The sequence below is a fragment of the Patagioenas fasciata genome, chromosome 13, assembly GCF_037038585.1.
Source record: "Patagioenas fasciata isolate bPatFas1 chromosome 13, bPatFas1.hap1, whole genome shotgun sequence".
NCBI lineage: Eukaryota > Metazoa > Chordata > Aves > Columbiformes > Columbidae > Patagioenas > Patagioenas fasciata.
Window position 1 is genome coordinate 16458583 of NC_092532.1, and position 12212 is coordinate 16470794.

The 12212-nt window shown below is 54.1% G+C and overlaps 1 protein-coding gene across 1 annotated transcript; it reads left to right on the forward strand.

Moving 5' to 3' along the window:
• Nucleotides 1–2383: 2383 nt before the first annotated feature.
• Nucleotides 2384–9048, forward strand: CFAP263 (cilia and flagella associated protein 263). The gene is made up of 9 exons (XM_065848669.2): nt 2384–2448; nt 2915–3041; nt 4402–4563; nt 5619–5774; nt 6214–6294; nt 6774–6929; nt 7610–7717; nt 8258–8413; nt 8875–9048. The coding sequence occupies exons 1-9, from the start codon at nt 2384–2386 to the stop codon at nt 8935–8937; spliced, it is 1074 nt and encodes a 357-aa protein (XP_065704741.1). The 3' UTR covers nt 8938–9048.
• The last annotated feature ends 3164 nt before the right edge of the window (nt 9049–12212 follow it).

The following is a 12212-nucleotide window of genomic DNA, read 5'->3' on the forward strand; positions in this document are numbered from 1 at the left end:
GAGCAGGACGGGGCGAGGAGGGGGCGGGGCCGGCCCGGGGGCGGCGGGCACGGGGCCCGCGCGGAGCGTGCCGAGGCCCGGGCCCGGTGCCGGCGGCAGCGGCTGCAGCCTGGGCCGGCCCCGAGCGCCGCGCAGCCAACCCGGAAAAGGCGCCGCCGCCGCCGCGAGAGGCGCCCGCCCGCCGCCGCCCAGCCGCCCGCTGCGCAGCGCCCCCCAGCGGCGCGGAGGTCCATCCCTTCGGCACTCGCTCGCCGGGCTGATGTCGTCACGCCTCGTCACGCTCGTCATGTCATCCCCGCCATCGCAACCGTCACTCACCCGTCAGGCCCTCGTCATCCCTCCTCAGCCCGCCACATGTCACCCGCCACGGCCCCGCCACCCAAACCCTCCCCATCTACTGTCACGCACCCAACCTCCTGCTGTCCCCATCACATGTCACGCTGACACACCCTGTCACACCCTGTCGCATCCCTATCACACCTTGACACCCCCGTCACTCCCTCACACCCTATCACAGGCCCTGTCACCTCTGCCACCCCTGTCACCCTACCTCAGCCCTGTCACACCCCTGATCAGTCCCCTGTTACACTGTCACCCCCATCATCACCTGCCACAGCCCCTGTCACAGTCCTTTGTTACCTCCTGTCACCCTATCACCTCTTGTCACCCCCAAGGTGAGACCTTGAATGGAGGAAGGGCTCCCTGTTCTTCTGGAGGAACTTGACAGAACCACAGACTGGCTGAGGTTGGAGGCAGAGATGTGCTGAATCTCCTGCTGACTTCTGAAAAGCTTTGTGCAGCTGGACAGAACTATAAACTCCTTAAAATCTGCACTCCACATTCCTGCAGCTGCAAAACCTCTGGTACAACATTCCTGGACCCTTCAGAGACGCCATTCCTGCTCCCCTGGGCCACTGAGCAGCCTCTCCCCATCCTACCAAACAATGAAATACTGGCTGCCTCAGGTTGGAGCATCACAAAACATGGGCCAGGGCAGAGAATGAGAGTCTGGTGTTACAATTACCCCTGCAATCTTAATCAGACAGCTCACTCAAGCACTGCTTTTAACACAACTTTTAATCCGTGACCCCGTGTTAAGCTTTTAATGGGATCCCTGTACAAACCTGAATGCAAAGAGCACCTCCAAGCTCTGTCACATACGTGCTGTCCTGTCCTTCTTATCTCAAAATGCTTGATTGTTGGCATCGAGTTCTGCATGTGATGAAGGTCCTGCAATGAAGGGTGTTCATCCCTGCACTTGATGAGCCTGGGAAGCATGGTTCCTCCCATTAATTGGATGCAGTTATAATTCAAGACATGTTTTGAAGACAAATTTTGACATGTTCTAGCCGGAAACAGGGCCAGCATTGCCAGGGCATTGATTTTTCTCTTGTTTGTATAATTAGGTTGATTTGCATCCCTCATCCCAGAAAAGCCATGGACATGCATCATCAGCCACATCATGTACTTTTGGGGCTGAGATGCACGTTTAAACAGACCTGCCACCTGCTGCCGTTGGTCCTGAGCATCCAGCACAGGGAAGTCAGAGCACATGGCTGTGCCATGCTCTGGATCCAGCCACAGGGACACTTAGAAATGATGCTCCACACTCTCACAAAGCTCCTAAAACTAGGCATGCCCGTGAAGGCAGCTGCCTTCCGGACTGATGCTACCGTTCTCTTGTTTTACAGCCAGTCTGTGATAAAGCAGAGCCTCTAAGAGGCAGACTGCAGCCTCACATGCAAAAAAACCCTCACCACGGTGCAGCTGCACCCTGAATGTCAGCTAGGACCCAGTATTTGCCTGTGCCCCTCCAGAGACTTTGCCACCCAGCTGATGGGCCAGACCCTGTCTGGTGTGTCTGGCGAGAAGGAGCCCAAAGGCAGCACCTAACCAGGAGCTTCTGGGAGCGATAGACACCCCTGGAGACCCCTGGGGGGTTGCCCCTTCAGCATTCCCCCCTCCGTGTCACTCCAGCCAGCCCCCACAGATGCATCTGCACTGCATGTGCATGTGTGTGACATTGTGTCTGTGTGTGTGCATGTGTGTTCCGATGTGTGTGCATGTGCATGCATGTGGACATGAGACCCCCATGTGTGTTTGTACATGTCCGTGTATCGCTGTGCCCCTGTGTCTCCCCATGCCCCCTGCTCCTGTGTCCCTGTGCGGCCACATATTCCGTGCACCCTGTCTCCCCATTCCCTCCGTCCTCATGTCCCCTGCTGTCCTGTGTCCCATGTCCCATGCTGTGTCCCATGTTCACCCGTGTCCCCATGCCCCTTGTCCCTGTGCCCCTGTATCCCCGCTCTGTTCCCACGTCGCGCCGTTCCCCCCACGCCTCCCCCCGCGTCCCTGCCCGCGCCGCCGTTGCCAGGAGACGGCCATGGCGGAGCGGGCGCTGGTGTCGCTGCCGCTGCCGCAGCTCCGGGCGCAGCTGCAGGAGGCCCGGTACCGGCAGCCGGGCCTGGCTGGGGGTCCTCGGGCTGCGGGGCCCTGCTGGGAGCTGCAGGGGCCGGACCAGGGCTGGGAGCGCCGCCGGCCCTTAACCGGCTGGGTCGGGCAGGGCTGGGCGGGCCTGGGAGCCTCTGGCTGCCCCGCTCTGGGCACCATCCCCAGGTGGTGGTCTGGGTGGGATGTGGGTGCTGCCCCGCTGCGGTCAGGGTCTGGAACCAGCTGCTCGCTCTCCTGCCCCAGACCCTGGGAGGACTCACTGGCCCAGGCTCAGGCAGCTGCTCTGGGTCCGGGAAGGATCAGGTCTGGCTGTGGTCCTGTGTCCTAGCTGGGGTGACCTCAGACCCTCCCATCCCTTTTGGGTTGCCGGCTGTGCCCTGCGGTCCCGTGTTTTGGCTCTGCTGCTCCCCAACACGGTGCTTAGCTCAGCCAAGGGCTCAGCCCAACCCCTTCTCCCTCGCAGCCACACCAATGACCTGCTCCAAATAGAGGTGGAAATGTTTGAGAAATGGCACCGTAAAATGGATCCGCGTGAGCCGTCACTCCGGCAGCTGCCTGAGGCACCGAGTGCCCCAGCAGAGCTTTCACAGGTACTGCTCCAGAGCCAGGGCACCAACTGCATGGCCATGGGTACTGTTTTTTTGGGTCTGACTGCCACCTTACTGCGTGGAGTCATAACCCTTCCTCCCTCCGCAGCCTCTCTGACCTCCTGATCTCAGCACTCATCTGCTGGGAGGTCAGCAGGCAAGCTCCTCGGTTTGAAATTTGATTAACAAAGCCCCCAACAGCCCTCTGCACTTGGGCTTCGCAGTGGTGAGCCCTTAACCTAAACACCTGCTTGCAAAAAGGTGCTGCTGGTCGTGTAGGTGTAAGAGTTTGGGCTGCCTTGCTGTTCCTGCACGCAGCATAAAAACCAGGCTGCCTTCTCATTTCTCCTCCTTGAGCTGACGCTGTCTCTTCTGTGTGTGACAGCACTGTGTTCTCCTAAATGGCAAGTGCCAGGCAGATCTGAAATGAATAAACCCGCCCCCCCCAGCATAATTTGAAGTAGAATTAAATAGGGAGGCTGGTACCAAGTAAGCAGACTTGCCCAAGGCCGTGCCAGGTCTGTGGCAGGATGCTCTGCTCCTCTACTGCCTCCTGGGGAAGTTCACATGGGCTCAGACCTGTGTGCATCCACACTCGGGCACCTCTGCTTAGTGTGCTGCTCTTTTCCTTCTTACTTGAGCTATGAACAAGCTTTTGGTGCAGATTTTTACCTGCTGGCCCTAATGTCACTTTACACCAGAGACACAATGAACAGAAGCTGTAGATCATTTGTGATAGAACTCCTTTCAGCCAGTGTCCTGCACTGGGTTTTGGCATCTGCCTGAGTCCGAAGCAGCCACTTTCTGGTTAGTCCCAGGCTGAGCCCTTAGAAACTTTGCTTTTGTCCAGGTGGGCACTTGGCCTGTGCAGAGCAGTGCCTGCTTCGCTATGTCCCTATGGCACTGGGAACTGCTCCCGAATGGTGTCAGCTCTTCTGAGAACATACTCCAGCCTGCCCATTCTGCAGCAAGCTCAGCTCCTCACAGCATCTGACCCAGGCAGTGGTAGGAGACCCCATCGGACCTAAACAACAATTAGCGTCTGCCCTAAAAAGAGGTGTTTTACCTGCCCACATGAAGCTGTCACATTGGCCTTAACCTCTATCTCTGAATTTGCCTGTTGAATTGAGCGGAAAGTGCTCATGTAGGAGGGTTTTGTGGGTGGATATGAGGATATGAGGTCAGCCCAGGTGTGGCCCTGAGTTATCTCTGCTTTGGAGAGGCCTCCTTGTCCTTGCTGTAAGCTGGAATCCCTCTAATGGGACCACTGAGATTATTTTCTGTTTGAATATAGGAAAATGCAGCAACAGTTGGCCAGTGCTGTCTTTCTAATGGCATCTGTGCTGTTCCTTGATTGTTGCAGACACGTGGCAGGCACAAATCCAGGTTGTATAGTGCATCAGACTCTGTTGTAAGCCTGACAGTGGAGCAGAAATGTGAGCTGGCTGAGCGGGAGCTGGCTGACGTGAAGGATGAGATCCAGAGGATGAAAGAGGACACGGAGCAGGCCCTGAAGAACCTCGAGGTATGGCTCTCCAGGACACCTATGATCACCAAGGTGTCAAACAGTCTTGTTACTTTTCACACATCTTTCAACACGCCATCACTCAGGCAGCAAGACAGACTTGCTTGGTGAGGGCTGTTCATAGCAGAGCATTGCTGTGAGTGGTCCTGAGTTGAGAGCGGGAGCCAGAAATGTACTCTCACCTCACACCTTTCTTGAAGCCAAATTTTCCAACAGAGATCAAAGGTGCCCAGTCTCTAAAGATGGATCTCATTATGGCAAGAACTAATAATAATAGAGACAAGGGGAATATTTTTAGGCAGAGAGTCTCAGATCTACCGTGTGAGATGCAGAAGTCAACACTTGAGAGAAAAATCTCATTTTTGTCAGCTTCTTGAAGCTGTGCCCTTTGTGCCAGACATATTTTTCATTCAAGCAGCTCCCAGAAGCTTCTTGATTTGTCTGGGCCCCATGCAGCCATCTCCAGGGTCTGCCTTTCTGCTGTCTCTGGGATTTCTTCAGAGCATGCTCCAAGTCTTCACAACTGCGTTCCTGCCACAGGTTGCTCGTGGCTGCATCACCATATATATCTGCCTTCCCTGTGCTGACTGCCAAGACCTCCTCCTAGCCAAGCTGCTCAGGAGCTTTTGGGGAAGGGGGGACTGCTGCATTCAGTTCAGAGCAGTGATGCTGCCTGCAGTGGCCAGGAGCAGGCAACCTGTCTCTCTCATGTGGCCACAGGGCATATGCAGTAAACAAAGGATGGTAATTTGTTTTGTGTTGGCTTAGTCAGATTGGCAATGTTTGTAGGTCAGGCTGGAGTGACAGATGTTGAAACTCCGGCACGTGAGACATTTTTTTCTTGTTCTTTTTTGATTCAGTGAAGTAGCAGCACTGCATGAGCCTGCACCATGTGCCCTGGGCTGCACAGAATGAAACTCAGTGCTCCCACAGGAGAAATGCTAGTAATGTGAGCAGAGAGCATGCCTGGTCCTTACCTGCGTTCTCTATACCCAAAGCTGTTTGAATAAGGGAAGTTAGCACTTCTTGACTGTTATGCGACTTTATTTTTACAGGCAGTCATTGAAGAAGCAGATGTTTGGCGTACTGATGTTAAGCAAGCCATCATTGACTTTGAGAAAGACATCTTCGGCACCACCGTCGGCAAGAAAGGGCGCGTCCTAGATGCCGAGAAGCTGCTGAGATACATGGAGGAGAAGAATCGGCAGAGGGTCAGTGCATCACAGCAAATTTAGAGGGTGGTCTGTTGTCTGACAAGTATGTTGGTTAGGGAAAATCCTGGTTCCCATACTCCGGTGTGGCCTCCATCATGTTTTCAGACTGTCCTAGCAAGTCTGTTTGGACAGCCCTTGTCACACTTGTCAGTTGGTGACTAGCTGAGGTGCTCACCAGGCTGCTGAGCTGCAGCACAACTGTGAGCACAGACGATGCAGGGCCCTTAGTGGCGCCTGAGAAAGCGCATGGCCATGCCCTCACATTTGGGGCAGGGTGACACTGAGCAGCATTTCTCTCTGGGCTCCTTTCTAAGCCAGCAGTGAATGCTGAAGTGTGGATGAGATTAATGGGAACTGCATTGTAAGGAGTGGGGTCTGGGTGTTCTTTCTCCTCCCAGGCTCTGCTGTTCCACTATAACCTGCTGTCTTTCCTCAGGATCTTCTGAAAGAGAAGTTTCACTTAAAAAATTATTTGCTCAAGGGTTTCAAGAAGAAGCTGCAGCAACAGCTCAGGCAGGTACGTGTGGGAATTGAAGAGAAGCACTGACTAGATGGCCCCTTGCACAATGGAAGGAGTACAGCCCAGTGCAGATGCAAGGCCTGCTCTGTGTAGAGTTGCATGGTCCTCTTCCTCCTCCTCTTCCTCCCGTGCTCCTGGCCTTGCTGCCTTTATCAAAGGGCACTGTTGTCTTCCCAGGTTCAGCCCTGGCACGTGTCTGCATGCATGGGATGAGACCAGAAGTCTCACAGAGTGCAAGCTGGCAGATCTCTTTGTGCCCTGGAAAAGATGTATGATGGATCATAGCAGTTCCCTGGGAACTGCACTGCCTGGGCCCTATAAGCTAGGACACAGAGCCCAGGCATTTCTCCCCAAAAGCCAGGTCTGCAGTCAGGCTGAAGACCTTGTTCTTCAGGTCTGCCTTCCCCACAGAACAAAGCCCTCTCACTTGGAACACAGGTCAGGAACCTACAGCTCTGCTTCCTTGGGGTTTGCAGAAGCAGCAGATGGGAGATACACTCCGTGAGGTTCATATGCAGCAGTTGCAGGTTAGAAGTGCCCAGTACCACGAGAAGATCGAGGAGAAGAATGAGGATCTGCTGCAACTAAAACTAACTGCAGTAAAGACTGTCCAAGTCCTCAATTCCTGTAAAGTAAGTGAATGTCCCAGCACCTGCATTTTGACTTTCTTCTGTTTCTGAGGGTCACACACGAGCTCTTGCATCCTTCCCTTTCTCATTCAGAGGAGACCAAACACCTCTCTGTCTTCCCACTGACTTAGCAGTTTGGTTGGGTGATTTGTCCAACACATCAAGGGGAACGATGCCCTCATTTGTGTTTGGCTGCAGCCTGACAATGGGGTTCATGGTTTGCAGCATGGTTATTTTACACCCCAGGGAAAAATTCCTGTAGGAAAGAGCTTTGGTGCTGACTTGCACGGGAAAATAAATTTTTTACGTAACCTGTGACATTTGAAAAGATGTCACAAGCTGCAGCCATCACTGAGTCTCTGCCCTTATCAGTGAAAAGTGCTTCTCAGCTGGGTGTATTTATTTACTTCTCTCCAATTAGCCATTCTGCCTGGGTCAGTCCTAAACCGCAGCTGCTGTGCTGTGGGCTGTGCTGTGACACAGAGGGCATAACGAAGCAGTAGCTGCATGACCAGGACATGATGCTGCCTTCTGCAGGGGACAAGTGGTGACACAGAGCTCCCTTGGAAGCAGAGCTCCCTCACTGCTGGCTGAGACCAAGCTGGAGAAGGAGAGGGGTGGCTTTGCAAGTGGCTGGGAGCTGCCACTGTGCTCACTGATGCTGTCCTGCTCTCCTGTTCCAGAAGAAGCTGCAGGATGCCATGGCAACATCCACATCTCTGAAGAAAGATATCTCCCAGAGGAAGGTGCTTCTGGGGAAAGTTGAAAGAGAAGCTGCTCTGGTGGAGGAGGTAACAGAAGCTCTGCGACTTCACTGGGGAGTACTCTTTTGAGGCACTTTTTGTGATATGTTGGCTACTGATGTCCTTTTGAAGCCCAGCAATGAGCTGTGTGCCTTTCTGGGTCTGAGCAAGTCCTGGGGCTCCTGCAGGTGCCAGTGACCACAGCAGGTTTGCAGAACAGGCCATGTTGTGGATTTTGGCCCTAGCTCCACAGGGACTTGCTACTGGCTTCTTGAAATTGTGTTTCCTTCAACTTTTCATCAGCAGTGTGCTCCCAAAGGAGAAGTGGCACCGCTGTCATGCCAGTCTGGGGACACATAGACTGGCAGGGATACCACAGCTTTGGGAAGTGGGTTCAAGGGGCTCCCTTGCAGTGCTGCCTGGCAGGGATGGAGGCACCTGCTGCAGGTGAATGCATTCCCCTTCTCCCCTGCACTGCCAGAGGTTTAATTTATTCTGCTTGCCAGCTTCCCTGGAGGACTGGCCACCAGCCGACAGAGGGACGTTTCCCTGTGATCTCCTTCCTCTCTGTCCCTGTTCCTTTGGCAGCAACGAGCTGAAGCTGAGAGCATGAATCGGCAGCTGCAAAAGCAGCTCTTGGACTACGACGTCCCCTCTGTGATGAGTTATGTGCAGAAGAAAATGTCTGTTACTGACCTTGAAAAGAGCATCAAGACTTGGCAGAGGAAGGTGGCAGTTGCTGAGGTGAGACTGGGCTGGGTGTGCAGGGGCCTGAATCTGTGCCAGCTGGGTGTTGGGTCCTGGTGGAGCTGCGTCTGTGCCACCCTGGGGACCGTGATGTTCACTCCTGACCTGCTGGGAAGCCGTGTCAGAGTTCTGCCGTTCTTGCTGGCCCCTCTGTGGCAGAGCATGTCCAACACCTATGCTGCCATGCAAAGGGCTGTGTTTCTATACAGTGCTGTTGTGTGAGGTCTCCAGGCTTCCTGTGGCATTCAGGGGATAAACCAAAGCTGGTGTAGACCTGCAGGAGCTCTCCTCAGCATGCCACAGTGTGCACCGACTTCAGGTGGGAGCAGGGGGGCATGAAGGGACAAGCAATACAGCAGCTCAGGCCAGGCTGTTATAGATTCCAGCCTTGCAGCTTTCTCTACAACATATCACTGCTGTCTGGACATATTAAGGCCGCCTTTTTTTTCCTCTTGCAGATGTCCTTGCAAAGGTACCGCAGAGCATGGAACCAGGTCAAGATGTCTGGTAACCAGTGCTAGGGCTTGTCTGATGCTGCAAGGCAGGCAGTAGAAGCTGCAGAAGGAGCCAGCCCTGTGAGGAAGTTTTTCTGTCAAATGGGAAAATGCAGCACCCTGCAAGCTGCAGTGAGATTAAACGAGTTCTGCTGAAATTATAAAGAAACTCACGGCTTTGTTGTGAGGCCATCTCTTTGGTCTGTCCCAGCATGTGCTGACTTCCATCAAGCTCTGCTGCCTGGCCTGTCCGCAGGCCCTGCTAGGTCAGCCAGCTCTGCTCCGGGTGCTCCCCCTCCCTCCATCACCACAGGCAGTTATTCTCTGGTGATCAAATCTGACATGTTCACAGGAACTGTCCTTTCTCTCTGGGCAAGCCCTCGTGATCACTTAGTGCAGGAGGAACCAGAGGGGGTTCCCTGGGAGACGTGGGAGTTCAGCATCTCCAAGTGTGCACAGACAACAGAAGAGACCGGAGCAGTGTGAGCATATAGGGCAAATAATTTCAACATGGCATGCACAAACCAAGCAGGCTTTCTGATCACAAAGGGATACTTCATTTACCTAAAGAAACAGAACAGCAAGAATGGAGCAGCTACTCCTTTCCCAAGCACCTGGGGCAAGTGTAAGTGTCCCTTGAAGATAGGAAGCATTGTCCCACTGCAGGAGTTATAAATCATCTCAGATGGGCCAGCCTCAGATGAGTTCAGTTCTGCTTTCCCTTTTTGGGGTTGAAACCAACTTCCTGAAACATCCCCACTGCTTCTCCGGAAGCCTCTTCCCACTCTTTGAGTGGAACCTGCAGATCAGCTTGTGCCCTGGGAAATGCGGGAGGTCCTGTCCTTAGTGGTGGCCAAGATCTAGTCGCTGTAGTAAGACACTGGGGTGTACAGGAACAGTCCGTAGCATCTCACGCTGCCCACACTGAAAATGCCTTTCAGGACCCATTTCTCAGTCTCTCTAATCTGGCACAAGACAGGGTTGCCAGCATCACCCTTTTGAAAGACAAAAAAGGCAGGGTTGTGTCTCAGCAGTGTCCCTCCTGCTATTGCACGTAGCAGCTGTGGACTTCACTGGGGTGAGAGCAGGGCAGATCACAGCAGGTCAGTCCTTTATCATCACTGGCAGCAAAGCACCACTGAATCAGGGGGCTGGATGCCTTTAAGCTGATGATGCCCTGTGAGCCACACATGAAATGACCAGCATCACTGCCTGTGACTGCCTGTGCCTGCCTGTGCCCACATCAGCCCAGCCCCATGCCTGATCCTTCGGTATGTACCACAAGGAACCCCTCTTGGTTTTGTGTCCCAAGCATCTTTGACCACACCAAAGTCCTTTGGAGGCTCTGACAGTGGCAGAGGTCCAGGGACCAGAAGCCGTGCTCACAGACCTGCAGGGAGACAGTCACCCCACAGCTCATGCAGAGAGGGCTGTCACACGTTCAGACAGTCCCCCACGCCTGCTATTTTCCAGCTCCATGGAAGGGATCTTTTCCTGTTAGGCCTGAGCTGGAGAAGCCCAGCAGGTGTTTTGGCTGGTCTCCCAGCCTGGAGTCAGAGACGAGCGGAACAGGGAGGACGTGGTTTGGCTAAATATCTGCCCAGTCTGGGCTGGCACTGTGTCCCTTACCAAACAGCCTGCCACCTTGTCGGCATCCTGTGGCTGCAGCATGTGGTTGCAGCCACCCTTTTCAGTGGGCAGGGATCCACAGCCACCACGGAGAGCATCCTCAGGAAGTCACTGCAGCACTTTCCCCTGCCTGGCCAAGGGACCACCAGGAACCTGTGGCTCTGGGCAACCCCATGCCTTCAAAAACCAGGAATGGGTGACCAGTGAGTGCTTTTTTCTCCCAGGACAAGCCCTGTTCCCCTTCTTCCCATTGAGGCTGCTGGCAGGAGGGAGCAGGCGGGCAGCTCTCCACTCTGCTGGTGTGGTGGCTGAGGGTGCACATGCCCTGACCAACGCCTTGGGTGCCCTCTGGGGGTACTGGGGATAAGGGCAGAGGAGGGGAAGGGAAATGGTGCTGGGAGAGGACTGGAGAGAAATCCAGGTTAGAGTGCTTGTTTAAACTTGTGTACAGACCAGGGTAGCACCAGCTGAACTGATTTAGAATCATAGAATAGTTTGGGTTGGAAGGGACTTTCTAAGGTCATCTAGTCCATGCCCCCCACAATCAGCAGGGATTTCTTCCTAGCATTTGAATACATGTTTATTATATGCAGAATTAGCAAGGGCAGGGTCCACATCATGGCATGTTCATTACAGGGGTATCCCAGGGAAACCGCAGATGGCTTTTTCATGGTTGTCTTCTTCTCCCTAGATATAGCCAGTCCTGCATGTGACACAGTCAGTAGTCTCCCTCTGTTCCTGCAATAACTCTGTTAGCGCTTATCTGTCCCACTGAGAAGGGCCTTTCGTGCTTATTATCCCTGGCTCTTGTGATGTTGTGTTTGAAATGCCATGGGCATCAGCTGGGAGGCAGCTGATGATCCCAAGGCCTGTTTGTAATTGATTTGTGCCAAAAGGGGCCTCTTAACCCTGCAAGAGCCAGGAAAACATCTCTAAGAGGTGGGTTTCACCCTGCCCTCCCCATGGGGATGCCACTCCAAGGCTGGTCCCCAATATACAGCTGGGCTCTTCCAATGCGATGCCAGTGTCACTGCAAACAGAATGTTTCCGAAGGTGACACTGACAGCTGACAGTGACACTGCCTGAGCCTGGCACCTGACTCACTGTGAGCACAAGTTGACTTATTTCCTTTTGTCTTGATCCACAGAGGTCAAAACCAACCTGCATGAGACCAGGTCCTGATGGAACCATGACCAACCCATGTCCCTGACCCATGGGCTGTGGGTCGCCCAGTGTGGTGACACCAGTCCCTTCCTGCTTTGCAGGTCTCAGAGCTCAGCATTGCCAAAGCAGTGTGATCCCCATGACAGCTCTCATGGGCAGCACAGGACACTCGGTGAGGCCAGCCGGAGCCCAGATGACCAGCTGCCTCTGTGCCATTGCTGCTGGAGATGGGCACCTCTTGCGAGGAACCGCAGCCTCCCAGCAGCCTGGCCACAACCTCAGAACTAATGAGTTTTAAGCCCCGTGGTTAACGAAGCCAGCCTGACTCTGCAGGGAGACAGTGCCCAGAGCTCGCTGCCAGCTCTGCCCACAGCGAGCTGAACACGGCGCTTCTGTGAGCTCACACAAAGCCTCCCTTGTGCAGGAGGGGATCCAGCCAAACAAGTGAGCTCCTTGGCTGCATGTCTCCTGGCGCTCCATAATTTGTATTATTTACTGGATTGTTCCCA

Excerpts from the sequence above, each read along its gene's own strand:
- CFAP263 (XM_065848669.2), top strand. The coding sequence starts at position 2,384 with ATGGCGGAGCGGGCGCTGGTGTCGCTGCCGCTGCCGCAGCTCCGGGCG. Across the intron at positions 2,449-2,914 it reads GCGCAGCTGCAGGAGGCCCG|CCACACCAATGACCTGCTCC; the intron begins GTACCGGCAGCC and ends TCTCCCTCGCAG. Across the intron at positions 3,042-4,401 it reads CCCCAGCAGAGCTTTCACAG|ACACGTGGCAGGCACAAATC; the intron begins GTACTGCTCCAG and ends TGATTGTTGCAG.